This window comes from Cardiocondyla obscurior, linkage group LG02, assembly GCF_019399895.1.
Source record: "Cardiocondyla obscurior isolate alpha-2009 linkage group LG02, Cobs3.1, whole genome shotgun sequence".
NCBI lineage: Eukaryota > Metazoa > Arthropoda > Insecta > Hymenoptera > Formicidae > Cardiocondyla > Cardiocondyla obscurior.
This window is the reverse complement of record NC_091865.1, coordinates 8444959-8472130: the sequence shown is the minus strand read 5'-3', so window position 1 is coordinate 8472130 and position 27172 is coordinate 8444959. Positions and strand designations below refer to the sequence as shown.

General features: G+C 42.3%; 1 protein-coding gene across 3 annotated transcripts in view; it reads left to right on the top strand.

Annotated features, from left to right (window-relative positions):
* The first annotated feature begins 10841 nt into the window (after positions 1 to 10841).
* The window catches only part of Klu (klumpfuss), a 57339-nt gene continuing 41008 nt past the window's right edge, over positions 10842 to 27172 (top strand). The window contains exon 1 of one of the 3 annotated variants that reach the window (XM_070674525.1): positions 10842 to 10963. In XM_070674525.1, coding sequence (XP_070530626.1) covers positions 10910 to 10963 — 54 coding nt within the window. In that variant the 5' untranslated portion in view covers positions 10842 to 10909. Of the gene's footprint in view, positions 10964 to 13042; positions 13162 to 25864; positions 26908 to 27172 lie in introns of those variants that run through there. The other 2 variants (XM_070674527.1, XM_070674526.1) reach the window with 2 other exon arrangements.

Sequence of the window (27172 nt, the reverse complement as noted above, 5' to 3'; positions counted from 1 at the left end):
TTACGAAAGCAGTTCGATTATGTTCCGTATCTATGGAAGGAATTATATTTCTGTATAAAGTGCAATGATTTATTGGCGGATTGACGTTGCACGGTTAGGAGAGAATCGTGTCGAAACATCGGGAGACAAAGACGGAACGAGTCGGTTCTACCGGCTCATTAATTTTCTCTATTAATGACTGCAATCAGCGGTACAAGTGTGCCCGGTGAGCGCTCAATTCTGTTCTCGATTACGAATGATCCTCGAGATACGATGCCGACGCCTAATCACCGTCGGTAGGAGCGCCGGTAATCATTGAAGACTCGGCAAAGATCTCTCTATCAACCTTATAATATTATCGATTCACGTTCAGTATTCCAATGGAAATAAATTATGGCAATCTATACGGGAAGAAACAACTACCGGGGGATACCTATGCATTTGAAATAGAAAAATAATTCTGGCGTGTGTAAACAGAATTCGAAAACGAAGTGATTCCAAAATAAAATTATTCCCGAGGAAAAAAGAAAAGTCTCGTAAGAAATAATTTATCGGATCGTTTAGTATAAAGAAATAATTTTAAAGGGATCCAACAACAACCAATGTTGCACACGTATACCTTCAAGTTTCATAAGTCATACTTAAATATATGTAGAAATTGATTGAGAAGGAAATTAAGTTTCAGAGATTGACCAACATGCAAATTAATCCACATCTTACTTAGCATAAATAACAAGAACAAGTATATGATAAGTAGTTGCAGGCGCCTTGGGTTGTCAGGCCTTCGCTAGTTGAACGGAAAGATAATCCTCCGCTGAAGGGCTATGAAAGGAACTACTTTATGGCACTCTTTTACTCCACCGCAAAAGAGAGAGACGTATCCTCCTCCCTTCCTCAGCTGTCCGAGTTTCCCACAGTTCTCCGCGAAGGGGTGACCTTTGTTTCGAATAAGAAGGCCTAGCCAACTATCACCCCCTGTTTCACTATGCCCTATCTTACGTCAGTTTTCACTACCGGCGATTTATCGGCGGCGAATTGTGAAAGTTTATGTACCGAAAGTTTATGCGATGCGCCGTGTTTGCGTCGAGCTCTCTTAACGACCGGTTCCTCTCCGAGGGATAATCGAGGAAAGCACCCCTCCTTCTTGTACCCCCGAGAAAACGTGATGCCTATCGATTCATCATTCCGAAGGGAATTTTGTGTCGTAAGCGCCAACGAATTTCCTGACGACTACAAGCGTATTTCCTTGAAAGCGTATAGAAAAGGCAAAAGATACGAGGCATTTCAAAGCCGTTGCACATTTTAATGGCAGGTGTTAGAAAAATTATTATTATATCCCACTTAATCAATATTAAAATATCAATTGATATATAATTATATAAAATTGAAAAAAATAAAATTAACGTGTAATATAATAATATAATCTTTTGCCGCAAATTTTTTAATTTAATTAATGTAACTTCAAAATATTAATATATTTATACATCGATAACGCTTTGAAATCGCGATTTTTACATCGCGGTAATAATTTATGTTCAAAATAACGATATTAAGATGACGATTAGCTTCATCGTTCAACTTGATCTATCGAAAGACACACTTGCTACACTCATCGAACGGCTTTCACAGCACTCAGCCGTCATTTGAATAATGCACGAGTCAAAAACTGAATATGGATGGGACCTGGGGATAGCGGCGCGTTGATCTTACGACGAGACAATAGCGTATAGACAAAGGTAAGATAGAAAGAAATCGATTTCGAGATAAACCAAAAAGAAATATCGATTCCGTTTCGGAGTAGGCATCCGCGATACAGCGGGGGTGGGAAAGACGACCGGGAACATAACTGTGGGCGTTTAGGACCGGTTGTGTGCGTGTGTGGTTCTCCTCTGTGCGTTATGAACCGGGAGCTCGTTAATGCGCGTGCACGCCGTAACATAATGCGCCATCGAGCAACGCTAATAGTTGTTTCGTACCGACGACAACCTCGTGAAATAGGTCCCCTCGTGCTGGCCCGTGTATCTCGTACGCCGGTACTTGTACGATTCAGCCGCCTACGCGGATCACGCATGATTCACGCGACGCCTCCTTCGACGAGCCGACGCTCTTAAAGGACTGTAAATTTGTCTTCTTTACTTTCTTTATCCGAACCGTTGTGTGTATAATGCGCTTCCCCTTTCACGATACCCGATGAAAATTGACGACTACACGTTAAATTTTCAGCCTAACTTCTTTAACGTCTGCGAAACGATTTACACAACTTAACCTAACGATCTATAATAAAATTATGGCGATATGTTAATATTGTACGTTAGCTAGTTATTTTATAAAATACGAAAAAAAAATTATGCGACTTACCAATCTGCACTTCAGCGGAATTGTAGTGTTCTGCCAGTGACTGTAACATAAAAAAGAAAATATTAATATAAACATGCCAGTATATTAATTAATAAGATTAATAAAAAAAAGTAAAAGTTATTTTTTAAATAAAGTTTTTATTTTAACTCTCGCTTGGCGTGAAGCAAGATAAGAGACAAATAGTGACCTGTTTTTTAAAAATGTATTAATAAATAAAAATTTATCTAAAAAAATTAAGAGAAACTTATATATATCTTTGATTTATATTTCAAGAAAAAATTTTTTTTTTATTTAAATAATTTATATTAAAGTGGAAGAACTTTAACTTTGTTACTAAAATTGCGGTCGGAGTAAAATATTTTATTACAGGAAAGCGCTCGTCAATTTGTGGAGGCTCGATTGTAACTCTTGTTGTAACAAGCGGCGTTATTACGTCGTAATGTCAGAATAATGGCAACTTTTACTAGAACAATGGTGTTGGCGACACAGCGACGTACCGACGCCCGGGACACCTTCGTTCGTGGGCAAACACGCTGTTTCGTTTTCCCCTCTCGCAAAGAGTGGCACCGTGTGGTGTAGCAAACGCGTCATTATGTATCGTGGTCTTCGCCACCTACGTGAAAATTTTAGAAAGACACGACGACGGGTTGGGGAGTCTACTTTGTATGCGCGGATCTTGTTTCGCTAAAGCACGTGTTAAATCTCAACTCGTGTAATAAGATATTTTGCTGAAAGCATAATGTAAAAAATTGTATGCTTTTTTACTATATTACTATTTCAAAATGAAAATTTTTATACAATACTTTTTGCTAATTAGACAATTTTATTTTTATATTAATATAATTTAGTTTTTAATAAATAAATTAATAACTGACTAATTTTAGGTATCTCTCTTTTTGCTTACAAATTTACGAGAGACGATTTCGACGGTGTCATTGACCTTTGGTAAAAGAGCGTCCAGGTGTATCCCCGTGACTTGTTTTCCGGAATCTCGGCACGCATGAAAACGCAATCGGATGATACCGGTGGAGGGTACCGATGGAACGTTTGGAAGGCGAGTCTCTTAGCTTTCCCAGCTAAACGGTAAACGTTCCCCTTCGCATCTTGCGCGGTCAAGAGGGTGACGTTCACGTAACGAGAGTGTGTTACGTAGAAAGGGGGAAGTAAAGAGGGGTAAAGGAAGGGGACGCAGCCCTGCAGTTCTTCAAAAATATGCACCGGCGAAACGGGCGGTGTGCATAAGAACACGTGTGCCTGTATCGAGAAAACGTGGGGGGTTAGCGACGAATATCCACGTGGGAGTAAACGTTTGAAGAATTCTTTTACAATACTCGTTTCCTTACATTGTCCTACAAGTTCGATCTAAAGAAATGTCATCGGCAAATTTTTTTTTTAAATATAATTTTATATTTGTCGATAAACTGCTATCTCTGTTTTAATATAAATTTGTTTAAAATTCAGAAAGAAGGAAACAACGCGTAACTTTTAAAATTATAATCTTACGCGTTTAAAATAAAATAAAAAGTTTAAGATCAGATTTTAGAAATATTTCTTATTGTAAAAATTTTTTCAAAACTTAGAACTCAGCAATCCCGTACTTAATGCAAGCATCTGTCTTCCGTCGATTTTACAGTTCATTGGTTTTATCGTAAATGCCAGTAAAAGTCACCTGCCGAAATTTTAGCGGGAAAATTTCGAGACCGTACTCGCAGCCCTTGCGCCCTCAATGCATTAAATCCACGGATCCCTCGCATGACGTATTAGCCTGCGCGTATGGGTCGTACGTGACGTTAAAGGCTCTCCGGCGGTGTTTTGGCGGGAAGCAATAAGGTGTCTTGCTTTTGAGACGCGCCTGCGTAGCTTGCGCAATTCCCACACGAGAACTGTATACGCACCGAAATTTCTCCCTCGTCTTCCCCTCGTTAATAACTCCCTCGACAATAGAGAGACCGTTCCTTTAGGTTCCTCGAGCAGCGGGAGGAAGGGGATTCTGTCTGGATAAAAGCCGCCAGTTACCACCTGGAGGCACCGTACACCTCAACGTGGGAGCTGCTTGTTCATGATACACCGGAATTGTTTTTTATATACTCGCGCAAAAATAAGAAAATAAAATTTGAACGTTAAAAATAAACGCTGAATAAAATCTGTACGTATCCACGTTTGTTTTAAATAATTCGATAACTCGCGGACGATCAGCTCGATAGACGCAATATACGTAAACAATATTACGAATGGTATTCGAATAATTTGCGATTCGCAATCAACGGCAGAGGTTCGCGGACCTGTCGTGTCGACAGCCCGAGCTTGCCGTCCGTCCTATGTCGCGTTCCTCATGCGCGCGGATACGCACAGTTTATTCAGAGTTGCATTGTAGAGCGACGGGCCGAGGTCAGGAGGTTCTGAATCATCACGATCCTTATCGGTCCTGCCGACTCTCCCGAGTTGCACGGGGAAAGGTATCCGAGACAGGTAACCCTCGGTTAGCCCGAAGATAAGTCACTGCATGTCTAAGCGCCGTAGCCGATTATCGTCTTCGTCGATCGTGCTCGATTATCTGCAATTCAAAATGCTACCAAAACGACAACGACGACGATGACGACGACGAAGTGCGCGGCATTATCTTTCGCGGGAGTGCTTCTGCCTCTGGCGAGGACCGATTTGCTTTCGCTCGCAATCAGCGCGACGTTACGTCGCATACATTCGCATACGAGTCACGTAGAAAGCAGTGCAATCTGTGGCACGAAGGATTAAAAGATTTCGCACTGCCGAGCCGAGTTGCAAATAAAATCAATCAAACAACGAAAGAAAAAAAAAAAAAAGGATAGAAATAATTACAAAAAATTTTCTCACGTAAAACTTAATTAATATAGTTATGAATTAAGCTTCGACACAAAGAAACGAGATTCAAGCGAACGTAAAAATAAACCATCGACAACTAATGTAACAAACAATATAATAATTGTAATAAAGAGATTGTTCATAAAAAAAAAAGATTTAGCTACTTTCAATCACAGCAATCACCTTATTTCTTTTACTACAATTACATTGAACTTAAACGGAAGCAAGCATAATCGTGCGTATAACGTACAATCAGCCTCAAGACGCACAGGTCACATTGTTACCAAAACACTACTTGGTGCGACAACAACGGTGAACCTAATTAAAATGCTGATGCGAGTGGCGGAGGGCGGTCGTGGGAAAGGCATAGAAATAAAGCGCGGTGAGATTTTCGAAAGACGATATCGAGAAACTCCCCGTTTCCTCGCAGTGGAGACCAGCATTTCGGCGACCCTCAGGGTCGCCCGAACCCTTAATCTAACCCCTTCGGAGACGCGAACGTCTCTAATTTGCATGTGCACGTCGCATACATCTCCCTCTTCCTCCCTCTTTCTCTCCTTCGTCGCGTATGTTTTCGCGCTCCCCGTTTGACCAAGTGAACGACAAGTAAAAGCGCGATCTGACGTCACGTTGAGTGCGAGGAGCAAGCAACCCCCGGCGAAACAGCTGCTCGCAAATTTCTCACGCGTCCAAAAGCCACCGCGAGACAATTGAACTTGATTCCGGTTCGCCTAGGGTGGTTTTCTCGAGGTGCAAGAGACGAGGGCGAAGAAACACGAGGGAGAGATCCGGTCCACCCATATGGGCACGCACCTTCCGCCGCGAGAAGCCCGCCCTAATGACGCTTCCGGAAAAATCGATAGACAGGTGGAGCAGATGCAATCGGGATGCCGCATGCTAAGATGACATGGAAATCGCCGCTGTACGTTTTAACCGAGTTGGACTTAACGTTTCATCGAAAATATTTCGAGATTTATTACGAGGAATATTACTTATTATTAATTATTTTCTTTTCAACATTATAAAATGTTAAAATATCTATTAAATATCTATTAAAAAGGAAAAAAAATGTAAATTAGTAATTTTTTTAAATGTCAACCCTATGGAATTATGGAAATTATATTATTTAAAGAAACAAATAATTGTGAGAAATTCAGAACGCTATCGAGCCAATTAAAATGAAATACGCAGATAAATAAATCTCAGTGAAATTTCGTAGACTGTCTTCAAGTTGTCGTTTCGCTATGACACGATTTCATAGTCAAGCAGCCCAGGATTCTTGTTTGTACGATGTATTCTCTCGGAGACATGTATACGCAGCTGATCCTGTTAAATCCTAAATTTGGGTTCCCGTCGAAATGCCACGACGATCAGCGTCGGTTATCGATGTCGAGCTATCTCCAGACGATTCGGCAATTCGACCTCATATTCAGAACAGAGGTCCTTGCGTCCTGATCCCGCTGTTCGACTCGGCTAGATATCCTGAGGTAATATGCATTCGTCGGCCAGCCGAATGAATTATGCAAACTCCCAGGGACCCGATCCGCGCAGTCTTTATGCATCGATTTCCTGTCTTCCTTCTGCTTTGTTTTCGTTTCCTTTCTATGGCGCGTTACCCGCTCCTGCTGACCTAATACTTATAAACGTCTAGGAACCAAACATAAGGATATTCCAGACGAATATACTGTGCTAAATTAATAATTTAAGACCTTACTTACTTCGCTTAGCAACAAATAAAATAATAAATAATTCCAGATTGTTTCGGATAATTACTTGATATCATTATTATTACAATACAGTTATAGCAAAACTTTAATATTGCAACAAAAGAAAATTGTTGACTGTAATTACGTAAATTTTAATTATATAAAATTTAATATAAAATACTTTAAAATATATATTAAATAAAAATATAATATGTTTTAAAAAATTATTTTGGCATTTAATGTGCGATAAAAGTAATATAAAAAACAGAACGAGGAGTGACGATCAAGCTATTGTTTGTTGTTCGCCACATCGATACTAGTCAAAATATGAAATGCGCGCGTGTTGCTAAGCGAATTCAGGTTCGACCTAGCAATGGAAACTGCACTCGGTAAACGACGGATCTAAATTCATGTATTCGGCCGCGCGCGATCGACGCAGTCTGGTTTCCGCAAGCGATGCAAATATCAAACACCAAGGTGCGAGTCTGTTTGCAATTGCCTCCCACTTTGCAGTATCGTTGCCGTTAAATCTATTAAACGTATCCAGTCAAGAAGCTTATGATTCAAGCACTTATATCGCATATCGCTATGCCTCGCAAAAGTGATATCACCAGAAATATTCATACAATTGCCGTCATTTATCGTAAATATTAAATAAAAAAAAAAAAAAAAGAATATCTCCGTCAGCGTTTAAAATTGCAAGAATTTTATTTCGACAAAAGGAAAATCGTGTAAATTAATTTTTATCTTTGCAAAGAGGAAGAGAAGAGAAAGGAGAGAGTTGCCGTCGTCGTGTCGCGGTTCATGACATACACGACAGAAGATGAATGCCCCGCGCTTTTGTGAGCGAGCCGCAACTCCTTGGGCGGGATACGTGTTTTCTTCATCCTGCCCCGACGCCGTATGCACACTCTTATGATGAATGTCGACATTAACCGAAACAATAATTCAATTAAGACTACCGTTATTCGCGATTCTGCCGGCGTCGCGAGGTCGACAGGTACGTCGACTCGTTGCACGCGCGCCTATTGTGTGCACTGCCTGTAATATTCATGTCCATCGAACGATACACGATTTGAAAGCTATTCGTAATTGATACACGATTCGGCGCTAGGCGATATGGAGCGGAATACGTCGCGATTTCAGAAGTAAATCTTGCAAAATATAACATATGCACGCAATTATAAATACACAATCAATATGACTGATTGATGTACCCATGAAGATGTACAATTTGAAGACAAATACGCGAAATTCTCTTGCGTTCCGAACGAATAAAAAAATTTAATCGTACGTTACATTCACTTGACATAAATAGCAAATTGCATTGAAACGAAGTTTTCGATTTATTCCAAAGCAGTCTCTAAACTCGACACTATTTATATTTTCTCGTAATAAAATATATTACGGCATTAAGTAGGATCGCTGCTTATTAAATACGAGGATAAGTACAAAAAGAAAATGTCACTTTGCAATTCTACGTTCAATCCGAAGTAAAATTCGCTTTAAACTACAATCTGCCACTTTCTTATTTCGACGCAAGAAGAAAACTCGCGTTCATTATGTACAACGCTGATTCGATCAGACGTATTTCCGTGCTCTCGGGGGACTCGTGAGTGCACGGGGCCATTGTTTCTACGTTTCGTCTGCGGCTTTTGGCTTTACTCTCGCTCTCGACGAGAGATAACGGCGTAGGAGAGAGAGACCGAGGGTCCCTCACCGAGTATAATTATTAGTCACGCTGTGGTCAGAGAATGTATACCTGCACGCGGTCTGACCGAGACCAGCGTAGATTCCATGTTATTTCCACTGATTACATTCATTATCGGATTTAAAGTTAGTAGACCCTTAGTTAAGAGCGTCCCGAGCGTCTCTCTCGTTGGCCTGCCGAATGCTACGACTCCGGCCGAGACTTTTGACGCACGAACACGGCGAGGAACCGCCGAGAACCGTATATTAATTTTATTAAGCCGCACCGATTATTTTGATCTGCGTTTCTCTGCTGGCATCGATTTCACCATTTCTTGTTTTATCATTGCAAAAAGATTGACGTTTTCAAACGGTCCAACAAAATCGAACGCAATTAAATTAACTTTTATTATAGAAAATAAAATTAGAGAATTTTAATATTTATCTATTATTGTTTCTAAGAATGAAGTTTTTATCAAAAAAAGTTTCAGATAACGCCTGTCGAATACAAAGTCACTTATCGGTGATGAAATTGTCAATGCCCACGCAAAATAATGAGAAAATCGTGTACGTGTGTACGACGTGTCTAAAAAAAAAATCTCTTGAAGGTGCACGCACTGTAAAACATTTTATATTTTTCTCATATAGCGTGATATAACAGATTAAAAAAAATCTCAATCAAAAGTAAGCAGGTCGATGCGTGTGTCAGGTCATCGCTTAAATTCAAAATATTTTGTCGAATATTCGCTGACTTTTAGCGCAGCTGACGGCTCTCGTCGTTATAAAGATAAAGTGATTGACGTATTTTTCTCCAAAAAAATAAACATCTTTGATCACGTTTTGATCACGAGTTTATCGCGATATTTTCAGTCAATTTCAGCTACGCCTATATTTTTATTCTAATATTTACTTAAATTTAATTCAATTGTTAATTTACGTTCTCATACCCAAACCGCTTTTATAAATTTATTTTTTTTACTCAGAACGCGTGACGTTTTTAATCATAGTTGTCCTCGATATACGTTATTATACGTTACACGATAAATTTGACCTTCTCGTATTGCAGATGCATCAAAGCATGAAATGGATCGATGAAATCCACGACAGATTTTTCCGTCGGGCAATGAAACTGCTGATCAAACGATGTCATATTGGCCCCGATCGATACAATTGCGGCCAATTGTCGATGTTCCCGTTTCCGATCGATTGGATTTGCGGTGGGTGCACGATATAGAAAATAATACCGTATCAATGCCGACGCGGAAAGTCCGCAAAATGTACGGCCAATAAATTATGTTCGAAATACCCGCGTTGAGAAATTACGCAAACATCGATAATTTTTTATCAAGCTATATATTCATATTCATATCATTCATAAAACGTCTGCGTGATTCGTACGGTGTATTTTTTTTTTTTTTAGCCGACAAGTATCTCCCGACGTCCGCGTATCTCACCCTTTATTTGCGAATTTGCCATGATAAATACAAATACGTCGTCGAGTAAAATAATTATGATGCATTGCTTTTCCAACGAATGCGTGTTGTTTACGTCTCTCATAATAAAGCATGGGGCCAGGAAAGAATCTGATATAGATCTCGCCACCAGTTGCTTCGAAATTACATCACTTCGTGTGCAGCTAAACACGGTGTGGGACACTACGAATAAATCTCAACCCCCGGTGGACGCGCCGGGGGCGGTAGCGGACTTCCGAGAGAAGTGGAGAATAGAGTAGTGCGTGCTCACCCCCGGAGAAGGGCGCGTCTCTAAGGGAGGAGTCGGCAAGCAAGGATGCCATCGAGGAGGCGGTGGAGGAGAAGGGACGAAGAGAGGTATCGGAACGCGGCGTGGGAACGTAGGGAGAGAACGTTCACCACCCCTCTCGACGCCAACTCGCTCATCGGAAGGGGAACAACGGGGGAGAGGTGAGTTTTGCAACCCCAGGAGACGGTCGTCGACGAAAATCGTCGCCGACACTTAGTCGTTTCTCGTTCATTGACACGCGTGGGTTCGTTTTTCATCCTCAGCACGGACACGTCGGCGAGAATTCGTTCGCGTGTAGCTCGCGAGAAAAGCAAAAAAAATTTTGCTGACATTTCTTTTGGTATAAATGTATATTAGTCCATTTGCACGAAAATTTTTATCTTTTTTTCCTTATCGACGCGAGCTGTTGTACGGAAGAGTGCAGAAAATATAAAAAAAAAATTTTTAAGTGCTCGTAGTTTTAAAATAATTCTTGAAATTATTGATTATTGTCGTTATTAAATTTTTGATATGTTCCGAAATGAATGTCGTCTCTCGGAAAAATTGTAAGGTTGCTTTCTACGTGAAAATCTGTTACAATGGTGGAAGTAATACATCCGACATACGTAAATGAAGAACGAAATTTTAAGGCGGTAAGTACAACAAATTAATTTCCAATGTAGATTGTAAACGATGTTATTATTTTGCATTATGTTACCGAAGATACTCGACAATATTGCTGAATGAAAATGTTATCACTTTCGTAACAAGTAGGTAGTATCACTGTGTGTTTGAGACAATTAATTATATTAATTAATATTGCTCGTGTATGAAAATCAAACTCATTAGCTCATAAGATAATTATATCTATTTCTGCTTATTATATAATTTGTTATTCCTGGCAGAAGAATTTAAAAAAAAAAAAAAAAAAAATTACGCGGTACATTTAGTTTTATAAATAACGAATTAAATTGACCGGCGCAATCTCAGATTACTTACATCGCTCGGGTATTGACCATAGCCTCGTTAACTTGTTGATCCGCATAAATCGCGTCTATGTTCGTGCACCGCGTGGTATATTGAGAGATCTCGAAGGTAAACCGTAAGGAGATGTCAAGGGAGGAGAAAGATTTTTTGCAAACCAAACGACACTCTCTTGAAATGCGTATGAAATGCGAGGTATCACGGCGTAATCGACGGAGATGTTGAGGCATACGATTCAAAAATAAGAGGCTGAGGCCAGCGGAGAGAACGGAGAAAAAGAGGGACCGCGCCGAGACGTCCGTCCGAAGCGAAGAGAAGAGAGGGTGCCCCCGTGAAGGGGGAACCCGGAGGAACGCGAGGGGAGACCGTGCGTGCCCCACTCTCACTGACCCTCTCTCTCCCTACCAAGGCTCGTGTCGCGTGTCCCATCTCCCACTTCTCTCCTACCGACGCGTACACCGATATCGCCGCCGCCACCGCTGCCCGCGAATCCGGCGTACCTACACGCGTAATCGTGCGCGCCCATGTGTGCATCGGGAAATGGTTTTGCTTATAGTCGGTCGCGCGTTCGTTCCGACGGAAAATAGTGCTGCCTATCGACGTGAAAGAGCAAGAGAGAAGGTGAGACCCAGGGTGGCCCGCGCGGGTAGCGAGATCGGAGGTGGAGGCACAGAAGGGTACGTCGTACGTGTCGGAGATGCACACGCGCGCACGACGATGTGACGGCGGACACGCGTGTAGTGGAGAGAGAGACCCTGTCGGAAGAGAGGAACGCGAGGACGAGAGAAGAGACGGAGGAGAGAGAGGTGAGACTTCTCCTCGGGGGCCTTAGTCGCAGACTGTCCGCTACTACGCGCGGTGTTAACATCACCGTTGTCATTGTCCGATTCTCTCTTTCTCTTTCTCTCTGTCTCTCTCTCCTTCGTTACTTTACCTATCCCTCCTATTCCGCGTGCTCTCCTTTTCCTTCTCACCTGTTGCAACGCACCCCCTTTGATCCAGTCGTTTTCGAACACCCCGCTTTGAGGATCTCGCACTTCGCGGCGATGTGACGCGCACTACCTCGCTCAGTATCCTTCGAGAAACTATCACGTGTTCTGGAAACGACCAACACGACTGAATTGACGAGATCTTTGAAAGAAATCACGAAGAGAGAACGTTAATATCGATTCTGGATCTGTTGAATCGAGTAGAATCGTGGACATTGGTCGAAAGAAAGTTTCAACCGTTAGCTTCTCCAGCGGTAGAAAATTATTTCTTGTGAAAGAGCAATCATCAAGAAAGGATTTCCACGGTATCGAGTTGTAGTCACAACTTGGATATCTAAGACGAGAGACACTATGTCGCCGGATCGGCAGTTGTAATCAACCAAAATTTCGTGGAATTGGCTTATTTGTGGATTACTTATCGATCTAAGATCAATAAATTCGACGACCGTGGATGTGTGGAAAGTGCCGAGAGGAGTATAAACAAGGATTAGCATACCTGACTACGCTCAAGATTTCCGAGCTTGTCTTCAAATAAATGTAGTTTATTTAATATCGCTACGAGCGTCGCTATTTTCACGTGAACTGTAAGAGGACGCCCCCGCCGTAAGTCACTGAATGACTTTTAATAAATAAATTGGACGAAACGAAGAAGACATTGCCGAGAAACTTTGCGACCGCGTGATTCCTTTACGAGAATAGAAGTCGACTCGTTTGGGCGAAGTAAATTTCGAATAGTGCCAGACGAATGTATAACACGAATTCTGAGTGAAGTGGAGTGCCGGCTACGAAGTGTGCTGGCATCGAAAGGTACTTTCCATCTCATCGTCACCATTCAACGACCGTCGATAAACGGATTCACATTGCCATCTGCACGAGAGGTGAGATCGTCGCGTAGCGTGATTTCTTATAAAAAAATTTATCGAATTTACATATTATTAATTTTCTCTTCAACCAGACTCTGCTCACACGAGCAGAAAAGAGTTGACGAAAAAAAGCAAAAAAATAATTTAAAAAAAATATATTTTAGCGCAAATAAATGCATTTCTCTTATATATTTCAATTTGATCAACGAGCTTTACGAAGATATTAACGTTAGATATATAAATGTCAAGAAAAAATTCCTATCATAAAGCGCTTAAACGTTATTCACGTAGAGCGATTATCGGCGAGAGATATCACAAAAGCCTTTACTAATTGCCCTGGGACAGCGAGATTCATGTACAGTGCAAAGAGTGTCGTTAAAAAAGAAACTATCATTTGTCTTATCAGGCGTCGTTAGCACCAGCATAATGTTCGTCTGCGTCTGCCGCACCGAAATATTTATTAACGTTTTTTTTTCCTCCTTTCTGCTTAACAATTAAATCGTTTCCTCTTGTCCCTCACGTGCACGCGCGAACTCGGGCGTCTTCCCCGGCGTAAGAACAACGGACCCCGCGCGACTGTAAAGCTGTCAGCGGGAACGATAAGCGTCCGTTAACTTTATGAGCATTAACCCCTTAACAAAACGTAGCGTTTGGTGAAAATAAACTTTCGAATGATATCATTTGCAGAGAATGTGTACCGAGAGCAGGTCTCTTATATGCACTCGCGCTCGCGTGCGCGTGTTTAACGAGCGGCAATAAAAATATCTAATAAGCTACCGCCACAATAATTAATTCTGGCAATAGCATTAATCGTTGCCATCGAGGCGGCAATTATTTTTAAACGTACTGCCGTTACCCGTTTCGTCGTAAAACCCCGCTATACTGCCGGCGCTTTTTCTACCCAATATCCCGTAGCGGTGTAAAACGCCGCTTCCCTCGAAAAGCAAGACGCGCATTTACCTGCGCGTAAACGGGACCTATCCATTAAGGCTTTTGGCCACGGATAAAAATATTATACCGAGATTTTACGTATATTATATGTTTTAATTGAGGAAATCCCCGCGCTGTATCGGGCTTGTAGGAGCGCAGCTTAAAATCAAGATAAAAAGATTGTGGATTCGCTGGTGTCGATTTTACCCGCGTAATCTTTATTGTCACTTTCCCGGAAGCTTCTTAATACGAGGATATTACGGACATCCGCAAAAAAGTTCTCTCGGCAGTCCACGTCGAAACACTCCCGTATAAAGTTACGGCAGATCCGAAGCGCGTCGCTTAAATGAGGCACGAGTATGCGGAATAAAAGAAGTGAGAGGTGAGGCGAACCGCTGTAGATATATCGTCTAATGCGGATACACTATCGACGAATAATAGTCGGCGCGTATACGCTCGCGCTGGCACACGCGCGCGATTCGGTACTTACATAATTCGCGCGTGTTACAAGCAGTAACGCGGGTAGCCGACATGCAATCTGCTCATTCTTTCGCGGTTGGAGCTGATTGCATCTGAGATACGGGTCCAGGCTCGGGCGGCTCGCAAGAATACGTCAGCAGAAACGGCTCCGGGAAAATAGACCACTCCTTCTCGCTTTGCAGCGCGCGAAAATCACCTATTAACCTCGAACGTAATACTCACTTCGAATATCTATATCACCGTATCGTTTTAATTAAAACGGAATTGAAAGAAGCTTGTTTCGTATATTTGTATGGCTATTTATTATCCGTGATACGTGTTTAATAACTTTAATTCAATATAGTTAAAACTTGTGAAGAATTCTGCTGATTAATCGCAATTACCACCTGCTCGATTTACAACGCAAGCTTGGCAAGTGCGACTAAAACACGTATGCGGGGGACAAGATCGTAAATGCTTATCGCCGTTTATGCAATCGTAATAATACCGGCAGTTATCCGTCTCGTGAGATATTTTGGACCGCGGCCAACTACCATTTTTATTCTTTAAAGGACAATAAGCGCAACCGGCTCGCCAATGCCAGTCGCAGACCTGTTCACGTCGATTAAAGTGCAATTGTTCAAATGAATCTCCGCTGGGTGGACAAGTCATTATATATCTACGGCCATAATGGCATTTGTAGAATTTTGTGCAATCGGTTTCGTGTGCAATGTTGCTCGCAAATATTTCGAAAGGTGGACACTTAGTCGGAATGTTGTTCTCGTAAATCTCTTTTTCCTGGATCAATTGTTCCTCTGCGATAATTTGAATCCAACACACCGCGAAAGCGATGAAAATGACGTATATTCCTGTACCGAACAAAGTTACGGTCAATCGCATTATGCCTTTCGTTATAATAATCAATTTAATTATAATACAATTAATTTTATTTTAATTAGAAAATTAATTTAGTTATTTATATAAATTTAAATTGATAAATAATCTTATTACTTATTATATTTATTGAGCGCTTACCCTTCATCGTCTCTTTGTCTAATCAACTTAAAATTTCGGGAAAGAAAAGACGTAGTGCCTGTTTATCAAACTGCTTTAATCGTTGTCTTGACTGAATGAATTATTTCAAGCGGGTCGGCTTTTATAATTGTATTATATCAAATCACAAAATCTTTTATCATATCTTGGATGATTTAAAATATCGTGTCTTTCTGAATACCGATCTGTTGATATGATTTGTAACTTCCTTTTTACGTGATAAGATTATATTAGCCGTGGAAATTTCGCAGAATGATTTGTAATCTTTGTTGTGCCAAATTTTAATCAGACAATAAATAAATCATGTAGAACCTAATAATTTAATTGTGTCGAACTGTTTACGACACAAAAGTTCGGTTTATAAAACCTTCCTTATTTTTATCACTATGTTTAATTTTATCAAGCGTGGTTTTACTTTTATGGTACATTTTAAAACATAAATAAAATTAAAAAAAAAAAATTTTTGTTCAGAAATAAAACTAGAGTTGCAATAACATACTTTTGAAATATCGTATTTCTCTCTCGAAGGAATTTCGATATCGATTGATTTGTTATTCGCATTTTGTCATCCCGTGGTGGCACATAAACAAAACTGTAAATGTAAGGTACAATGAAGTGAAAGTAGCTGCAAGAGATTGGACTTGTTCCACTAGATCTATTATTCCTGATTTATTAGCGATATTATGACGCCGGTGGTATTCGATACCGAGTTTGTTTGTAATGCATCAGCTGCAAAGAAATTCCAATAACTCGCCGTAACTCGGACCGTGAAAACAATGCTAATTGCGTTACGTTAACGAATTTGACGTTAGGAATATCTAATACGTTTACCGCGTTCATCCGTTATTTTATGCCGTACTTAAAACGCAACATTTTCACAATTAGAATATTTAATAGTATTTAAAATAAAATTAATTTCTTAGCTTGGGCTATTTTTACGTTTGTCACGTAGATTTCTGTATGATATAATCCGCCATCCAATACGGATCCACGTTTGAAATTCCAAGGACAACAAATCGGAATCGTAAGTTTCGATATGGCCTGCTACACAGATACCACTCGATCATAAATCCCCACGCAATTCCGGTTATCGCATTGAAGTGGACTGCCGCTCGGCGGCAATTTGTTATCGGCCGATTTATTGCATTTCAGCGGCTGTCCCGGTACGTCGCCGTAGTGAACGAAAGTATCTATTCGAGATTGCGATTTCTGTCTGAATATGCCGGTGCACGAGAAAGAAATACCAGCGCGCTATGCCATAACCCCACGAAACACCATACCGTACCGGTAGCATAGCAACTAGGGGCTGGATGTACCGAGCTTGTTGTATATGTGAGCTATATATCACTAGTTCTTGCATGCCTGAACTCGCACGCACATATGCACGCACGTATGCACGCACGAAAGTGCTATGCACGGATGCACGCACGTACGTACGCCTAGGGGCTGGATTACGTGCACGCGTCATACGTATAAATACGTTCCGCGTGCGATCATATGCGACCAAGTAGTGTGCGTGTACGTGCCCTGCCCTAGAGGAGACAGATGCGTAACGCGCACGCATTTGCGTCCAGGCACGCGAGCACCCTTTCTTCGGGTCATACAGACTTGCCAAACTATTCCGGTGTCGTTCAACGAAGTATAATATGAGAAGAAAATAAAGTAAAATGTTTTCTACGATACATAATATTTAATATTACTTTAATTTTTACTTAAAAAAATATATTAAAATTAAAGATATTTTTTTTTTAATTATAAAATATCCTCGCTTACTTAGTCTTTTCTGTAATGTTCAAATTAATTAGCATTTTAGATTTTAGACTTTAATTTCCATGGAATATTAATTGCACCGCAAATTACCAATTTCTTGTATACCTCGAGATGCATGAGATAATGAATTAGATCCCGTAATCGGAGGCAAAATCGCTACGCTATAAATCCGTCACGGTCAGTACTGCTGAGAAGACTGCCTCGGCTTGTACATAAAAAGTTTCGTACATGCGAAAGGGACACACGTGCCGCGAGAATCGCAACTTTGGCGGAGCAGCTGGCGAGGCGAGCCAAAAGAAACATCGAGGAGTTCCCTAGTCTAGACCTAGATCCATCTCTAGACGATCAGATGGACGGCCGAGCAAACGGACAAACGGAAGGGAAAGGGAGAGGAGAAGAGAGACAGATCGCCAGACGTAGGGCCCGAAGATCACTACGGCGGTAGCACGTGCCCCATTCAAGACGTCGTCTTGCCGCTAGGGACCCTTCCACCCTCGTAACTTAGCCTCACCTAATCCAACCTCCTTCTAGCCGAGGCTATTCAACCGGTGACGAAGCGAGCTCTTTGTGACCTGGGTTCGATCAAAGTAGCGCTAGTACTGATTCAGCCGCCGTCTCGTTTTCTTTCACGCTCTTTTTTTTTATCGCGCCACACATCAGGAAGTTATAACGTCCGCTCGCTTTCGACGGGGGCATGCAAGGCACCCCGAACTTAAGACGGCTAATCAGACGCGAAATAATAGAACAGAGAACAGTAATAAAAATTGGGCGGTGCGGCGTTTCTGCTTTCGGCACGTATACAACTCGACTAATATATGCTGAGGGTTTGACGTTCCTTAATACCGTGAATCGCGAGTGGGTAGAATATTAATTTTTTTTTTTTTATCAAAGCATGAAATGTGTATATAGAAATCAATGAAATAAATATAATGATTAATGGAAAAACAAGATTAAAACAGGCGTAGTACAACGGTCTCAAATTTTTGTCAAATTTGACGTAGAAATCACAAGTTGATATACATCCTGCGGCTTTACTCTGTGCATTCATCCTGCATTATCTCTTTTCTTCAAAGGAAATCCGACTTTCCAATACGAAATACCAATTTGTCAAAAGTCGTAGACATTTAGCGCGTGCAACCGCCTCCGCACATAAATCAGAAAAAAAGAGTATTAGCCTTTCGAACGTTTACACGCCCTTCAGAGGTCTACGAGGGATTGCTTTTCATTGCCTCTTGTAAACTCAGTGGCCATAAAGATTTCGGAAGCTTTTCGACAGCTTTGACTTTTCTTTCGGAATGGCGAAGCGGAGGTAGGGAGGCAATGGGTCAGCGAAGAGATGGACCACCCGTTGTTCCTGTTTGCACCATTTAAGGACAATGGTACGCAAGCTACGCGCCTTGAAATTGCAGCGGAACATCGTCGTCCCGTTCAAAGAACCGTAAAGATCGCGGGATGTCCATTCGCAATAGAGAAAAAGAGAAAAGAAAAACGACGGACTGACTAAAGGATCACCTTCCTAACACCGGGGGTTTTTCCTTGAGAGGCGTGTCATCACCGTGACCATAAATCTACAATCTTCCAGTTTAATCGGTACGAGAGATTCTTCTGTTTATCTTTTATCGTATTAGATATTTTCTTTTTTTTTATTTCGCAAAAAGATATGAACTCTAGTTTCAAAGTCAATTAATTTCACAAAAAATTGTGAAAATCCGATATTACGTAAAATTTTAATTACTATAATAACAATGCATGTTCGTGAAAATTACAAGATGCAAAAATGTAAAGTAAGAAATTCTTTTTAAACTTGGTCCACGGTATATTTTGTGTTAAACGCTCGTTCGGCGTCATAATACCAATGTGCTTGCATGACGCGTCGCTACTGGACGCTACCGCGGTTAGTATAGCGGCGATGAACCAATTCAGGTTTCTTTGGGGCTCCGACTTCTCTTTTCACGTCGCCTCGAAAGGAGAGCTCGATATTCTTTCAGAAGCGCGATAAAGGTTTCGCGCGCCCGAGCGCAAGTTGAAAGGAGGACTCTCACAGCGTGTGAAACCATTGGCGCGATCTGCCGCGGGCGATCGTTAATAATAAGGCTTCATTATGGTCCGCGGAGCAACAGTATATAGCGTACAATTACGTGTCAATTCTGTCAACGTGTATCGTCACATCGCGGGATACCTACGCTCTTCTCGAAAAGAATTAAACTCATACACGCGATACATGCGCACGCCCCGCGGTGTGAAAACTTTTTAGAAAATATTTTGTTTCGATTCAAAGCATATTTTCTGATCACGCAATCTACTTTGACATTGGTAAAAAAAAAAGAAAAAAAAATTGTTAAAATTGCTAATAACTTATATTTTTAAATTCTCAAAATTTGAAAATTTTTTGAACTTTAATTATTTACGAAATAAAAAAAAGAGAATCAATTTTTTTTTTTCTTCGTCAGATTACCTCCGATTAAAAGATATCTTCCGAATATTGATATCGGAATCTAGCATCCGTAAGATCATAATTATCCACGGAACTGTCGGTCCCTAGAAGTAGACGTAACACGACATGACGGGCAACTCGTCGTTGCGCACCTCTCGCGAAAGATACAAATTGAGATAGCTGCATCACACAGAGGGGCTTTACATCGCACCCCTGCGGCTTCGTTGTTCCTATGCCATTGTCTCGTGAATACGTGTACGGTGAGGGGGCGGAGGGGACCCTAAAAGGCACATACGCGCGTGGTTTACACGCGGAGTACAAGGCAAGCTGCAACAGCGAGCGCCTCATCATAACGGTCGCCGACGAGGTCACGGGGAATACGGGCGACAGGACAGGCAGCCAGCCCGAGGGCCATTATTGTGCGCGCGGACGACGATCTTTATGTGAGATCTTACACGGGGTCTTGGGCGGGGGACCCCTCTTTTCCGCCCTGCGTCGCACGCCCATAGCGGTACGGAGGGTGCTGCGGTTTCGCTATTTTTCTCTTTTTAAATAATCCCTCCCGTTCCCTGTGCACTGGAGCTCTCTATAATTTCCCTCCTTCATACGCGGGCCCTCACCTCGGCGCTGTAAATCTTTCAAAGCGTCGAAAAGTACTATACGCGAAAAAAAAATGATATATCGGTGTACAATAACCTTTTCCCCCTTTTTTATTTTAAATAAAAAGATTTCTTATCGTTTGACTTAAAGGATCTCGTTGTCTATGAATTAATTCGCTTAACAAAAGGTGTAACAATCGTCTCTTCTCTATCTTTCTATATCGCGTGTGCCTTTTGAAAATTTTATTCTCGCAATTAATCTTCGCAGCGACGAAAGTGTTTTTTACGGAAAAATAAAAGAAAGAAATAAAGAAAAACATCTATATGTATAATTTCTTACTTACCAAGTCATTATTATTAATCTTACGTAACTGATAACGTTACAATTTCGTAAATACGTATTCACGTTCAGATTCGATCGGAAATATATCTCCCAGGAAATAAATCGTGTTCTTTTTTTCTCTCTTTCCCTCCGTTGTCAATGTCGCGGCAGAAACACGCACTCAAGCGGCGGCGGTGGCGATAACATGGTAGGGGCAAATCCTAATGAGGATTCCCTCTCTACACCGGCTACAGGCGACCGGCGCAAAGTAAATGAGCAGGTGCCTCTGGTATGCGCCCCGCCTACGCTTTCCACTCCGCTCCTCGTTTCTCCACACGCGTCTCTCCGAGCACTTTGCCTCTTATTTTTTTTTTCCTTTCTTTTTCCCCCCTTTTTCTCTCTCGCTTCTCGCGCGCTCGCGATGGGAGATCGCGTGGAAAAATGGTCGTCCCGCCCGACAAATTATTCGTTTTTCCCTCACGGTCCTCCCCCGCGCCGACCTATTCCCCGTTCCTACATATGCAACCAGTCACGACCGTATTAGGGTGCATTAGGAGAACTAACGTTCATAATTCACGCTCGAATTCTCGGTGTTCCGCTCCGCCAACGTCGGGAACCTGTTGCGCTACGCGCGCCCGTCGTTTCGTAGGTGGATCGTGTAAATTACTTCTGTATTCCGTGTGCCACTTTCATGATGCAGGCATTAAGTTTCCTCTGTCCTCTTTACTCTTTGCCTGTTGCCTCCATGGCCCGCGGACTAATCCCTGTATTTATGATTCTCGAGCGACGCTCGGTCTCTATTATTTATTTTACAAGTTTATTCCAGATATCTTGAAAATTTTATTTTACTCGACACGAGATTTTTTAAGAGAAGAATCTTTTTCAAATCTTATATTTAAATAAAAAGTTAGTTAATTTTACATCGATACGTCTCTTTGTCGGCGAAATACATTACGAAGACCTTTAAAACTTTCTTCTATAACGGACGTGTCTCTCGAGCGTTTATTTCGTTGATGTTCAGTGGGTTACATTATCGTAAAATGTGAGTTGAATTCAGGTCTACTTTCCTCCGATGAAAGTAATCGGAAACGGAGATTTAGATGAATCGACGCGTAATCCCCTTATCTGTCCGATCGCGAATGACGAATCGACAGGACGGTCGTTAGACTTTCAGCCTTGAGGAGAGACCTTCCGAAGGTGAGGAGAGACGGTGGTGACACGGCTAGCTAAATCGGGAGGAGAGTTCTCGGAGCAAGGCTCCTCTCTTCTAGTCGTACGTGCCCGCGAAGAGGTCTTCGAGACAGAGCAAACGCGCGCGCTTTTTTAATACCCGTGGCCGTGCATACTCGGTTGCGTGCTCGCTCATGAACGCACGCTCGCGCATACGTATCTTGCCCGTGTTTGCTTAAAATCTTGACGCATGACCGACCGTTTGATTTGTTTTTCCTTTCTCAGGGCCGGTATAAATGCTCGCGTAAAACTAAAATGTCGGCCAGAAAATATTTCAACCCTTTAACAACATCGGAACGTTCCTCTCGAAAACAGGGATGTTCACTATAGTTTCGTCAGTATTACATTTTTGTTTAATTATCCGGTAACTTGTTAAAAATATATCGCCACGTTATACGGTGAAACGGTGGTTTTTGTCGAAAGTTAAGTCATCGAATTTTCAATTCCGCTAATTAATTTAGTTATTTAATTCAACCTATTGCGATAATTTAAATGATAATTCAAAGAACATATTTGGGATACGCGGGACACGCGAATCCGATCCTGTATGATTTCTGGAAGAGAAGTCACCGTCCGTCCTTCGTCGATTGTACATTACCGGTGACCTTAACGACGTGTACGTCTCACTCTGTTCGTCTACCAAAGTTATCGTATCTTCTCTCGCCTCTCGGAAAAGGACGAACACCTCCTTACGAACCTTCCTCCGCCGCGGTATGTAAATATACGAGAAACGAGAAGGCTCCTCATCTCGGACGACCGACCGCGGTGCATCGTATCGTATTCCGCAGCCATTTGTCTTCGCGATCCGGGATTACGTTACCACGATGATACACGATGACATTTATTTCGGAATTTGTTCGGCTCGGACCTGGGGTCCTTTCTCTCCTATCCGAGAATCCTTCGCGGACACTCCTTTCGTCGCGAGCCACGCGCATTTATACACAGCCGGAATCGTGCGAAATAAATAAATGCTCGAGAGAGACATTTACTTTAAAATTATTCTTATTATTTCATATTACCGTTTGTAGAAATAAAATAAAATTTATTTAATTAAGAAGCTTATTAAAGCGAAGTATTAATATAAGTCGTAGGCGTCAACTGACATTTCACCAAAGTATTAAAGTCACGTAAATGACAAAATTATGTCTTGAGTTATCTAATTCAGTTATCTGTATACGATATTAGGATGTAACACGCGCAAAGCTGTGACAACTTACGTTAGATCCGTTACCGGCTCCGGTGTCCTCTGGTCGCGTGGGGAATTAGTAAAATCTGATATAACGCGACATTACGAGCACCAAGATTCTGTAAACGCAGATGCCGTTACGAAATCCTAACTCAACGCGCACGAGCTCCCTAAAAAGGGAGCGTATGGCGGAGATCAAACAGCTGGATCATCTCGTGCGTGCCTTTAGGTAAGGATCTCTTTCTTGCGGGAAAGGTGGGTATACACCCAGGTGCAAAGCTCGAAAGGCGTGCGTCACAATGCACGTACATACGCGCGCGTGGTTTGTCCGACATGACGTGAAAGTCGCGCGTTTAAAAAAAGGAAGTGCAGTCTGCGTTAATACAAGTCAATGACCGTTTTCTGCCTTTCCGGAAAGTTCAAAGACACTCGAAACGATGCAGATCTATTTTTGCTACCGCTAATCATTGAATTGTTGAATTATACATGACTAAAAATTATTCTTAATTATCCTTAATTATAAATTAATTTAAAAACTCTAAATTTTTACATAATCAATTAATTTTTTTTTTCTAAAAATATATTTAAACGTGTAACTCAATCACGAAATAATTTATACACACATCTAGACTTCTTTCAGTCAAATTTATCTTTGAGAACTCTATTAATAGAAATAATTAGAGATTCAATACGGTAATTTTCTAATAAACTGTCATTACAAATATATCTATTTTACTGCGTTGCACTAATTGAGAAGTATGTAGGCATCGAATTGAGAAAACGGCAATCGGCGTAGCGTAAAAATTGCATCAATTGCTTCGTATCAAAGAGATCGGAGAACAACATAGCGATTTATATACATTATACGCGCTTTGTGTCGTACGCTTCAACCTATAATTACATTAGATTTTACGGACCGACTGGCGACGCGAGGTGCGTGGGCACCACGCACCGCGGAGAAAATGCCGCGTGGATCGTTTCGAAAGTGCAACGGTTTCTAAGAGGCGTCAGATCCGACCCGGGCTCATTAAGGCTAATGACGTGGATCGCGCAATTATTCCAATCAGCGATGGCCCGGTCCGGGGTTCTAATCTATCAATTTGTTATAATTACAATACAAAGGGGAAAACGAAGGCGGGTGAATACACACGTGTATACCATTTCGTCGCAGTCCCTCGCATCTATCAAATTACGTCTCTCAATTACGAGCACTGCTAAGACCGATTTGCAGTTTCAAACGCGGTGCGTTCTCACAATTCGGATTATTATCCTTTTCGTAGAGCTATTGGTGCCGACAAATCAAATCAAGTTCGCACGACGATTCATAAATCATTCGAAGACGATTAATAAATTGCGTAACCGTGATTTCTTACAAAGGTAACATGTAACGAGGAACACATTTGACCGCTTATTCATGTCGATGAGCTACAGATCGTCGTAGGTACTGTTACGTATTTGATTTTGCGCGGTGGTCGCTCGGCGCATTATGCGTTAGGAAAAAAGAGGAGTGAATGACGTTAAATCTGTATTCGTGGCACGCGAGTTCCTAAAATAAATCAACTTCGACTACTCCGCGCTTTACGGTTCTCCATCTGGCATTAGGTCGCCGCCGTGGCGGCTCCTTCGGTAGAAAAAAAAAAAAAGAAAAGATAAAGAAAAAAATGGAAAGAGGAAAAAGGCAAATACGAACGTCTAGAAAAAATTCAAACGGTCGAGCAGCCACTTAGCGAGTACTCTCGACATGGTGGACACGTGTCTAAAGTGTGGCCGGAGTCTCAACCACGTGTCAATATCTCAAGGGGCATTTGTTTACAAAAGTCGTACAAAGAGAGGACGACGCGTCAGGTATTTTTATCAGAAACTTTCCAAAAGGCTATATTTGAATCTCTGCGTTCACGGAATCGAGCGAATATTTCAAATTTGTCTTTCGATTATCCTTAAAAAAGGTACTACTCTCGTTTAATAGCGAAACATTTATTCCCGATTGAAACATTTCATAAAAAACGAAAAGTCCGTGCAAGCTCATAAATGTATCGAGCAACGCCGACAACAATCTTATCATACATCAACGAAATTATTTTATAAACGATTACTCTTCCAGAGTTAACCATTAGAAACCGTAAAGTCGTTCAGCGATAGTTTAAGAGATGTGCAGTGCGTACAACGCGCCGGCTCACCTTATCAAACGTCTATGCGTGCGTGTGCACGCACCCTAGGACGCGTGGGCAGTCCCGGCGAGACGCCAGTAAGATAGCTTTTTCTCTTCTCCTGTTCTCTCTCTCTCTCTCTCTCCTTCCCTTCTTTCCTTCCATTTCATCTTTATCTCTCTTTCTCGCCCTTCATTCTACACGTCGCGTGCAACCCTATTCCCTCTCTCGTTTCTGGACGTCGTTCTCGCTCTCGGTCACCCTTGGCTACCTCGCCAGTAAAAACAGCGTGAACTGGTCGGTCGCGTGCACAAGGTAGGGAGATAGGCGTGGTTCGATGTTCGTACGTGCACCCACGCGCGTTGGTGTGCGTGCGCGTATCTCGCGCCTATTGCTCTCGGTTAGGCTGACGCGATGATCAAGAGAGGGGACCAGGTCTTCAGATCCGGAGAGGGTACCCGAAGCCGATGGTGGGGTCAGCTGGCACGGGTTAAAACATCGTCGGCGGAGGGGACCTAAGGTTCGTAAGACATGAAAGTCAGTGGGGGATGCCGCGCACGTGGAGAGAGAGGGACGGAGGGTGGCGTGCGCGGCTGAAGGTGAAACTTCTGAGCCGCCGCAGCCTCGCAGTCGGCGCGAGACCGCGCTACTGAAAGGGTCATTGTGTTGTCGGCTGTGCGAGCGTGCGTCACGTCTTTCTTCTTCACCGAGGTGTCCAACGCGCTCTCCCTCAACCCCTCGTTTTTTCAACTCTCGCGCGACAGCGAGAGAGCCGGACCACGTACGAAGAATCGTCGGAACGCGAAAAGGGGAGTTCGGGTTATTCGCGAGAGGGCTGCCTTTGCTCAGCGTACAAAAAAAAAGAAAAGAAAAAAAAGAAGAAAAAAAAAAAAAAAAAAGCGCGCGACCGTCCGTCGATGCGAAGAATCGTCGTGGGACAGCTCGAGTCTCGCCTGAACTCGTCAATAGTAGCTGCCACGTGATATTACGGCGGTGACATCCCGACGGACTTGAGAATTCTGTGATCTCGATGTGCCTGATTGATCTCGCTAGCCGGCCGCTTGTATTAGTGTCCCGCACAAATTTCTGCTTCAACTGTTAAGGGTACCGGAATTATCGGGAGAGAGAAGAAAAGCCTACCATCGTTAAACGTGTGGGAGAGAACATCGTTATATTGCACATCGAGTAGTGCCATTCCCGATCTCGAAAGGGAGCGCTCGTTTAACACGTGAGCGAGAAGCGGAGGCTGTGAAGTGCCGCCGTTAAAGGGATCGGCGAAATTTCTGTGTGTATGTGCTAATGCAATGTGATCGACGCTCGCTCGTCGAGCAACCCCCGCAGTCGTTGTTAGTTCGTTGTTTTCCGTTGTACCGCCGACTCGAGTATTGTCCGAGGGTATTAAAAACGCCGCGAACTGTGTGCGCCCGCACGACGGCCCGGACGTTCGATCGTTACTGTGATAAAGCAAGGATGTTCTCCTGTATAAGCTAAGTTCAGTGCCTGCTGTATTGTGATTTGTGACTGCAAGGAGATAGATAAGGAGGAGCGCGCGGTACGATTAAAGTGTCCCACGGTGGAGGAGGTTGAATCTCCGGAGGATCGGATGCGCGGCAGCCCCTAATTGTTACCCGGTAAGCGACGACCCCCTCCCAACTTTGCCACCCTTCCTTTACGAAAGCGCGCCGCGATGTTCATCGACCCGTCACGATTATAGATAGGAAGCCTCGGTTGAACTGAGAAATAGCAAATATTGCCGATAAAAATATTGTTTCGTTAATAACGACATGGAATATCCTACGACGACAAACATTAGCTCAGCATTACTTAATGAGTCTGTATCGTAATATGCCGGGGTCTCTTTAATTTCATTTTTGCGGTAAAAAAAATGGTATCTGG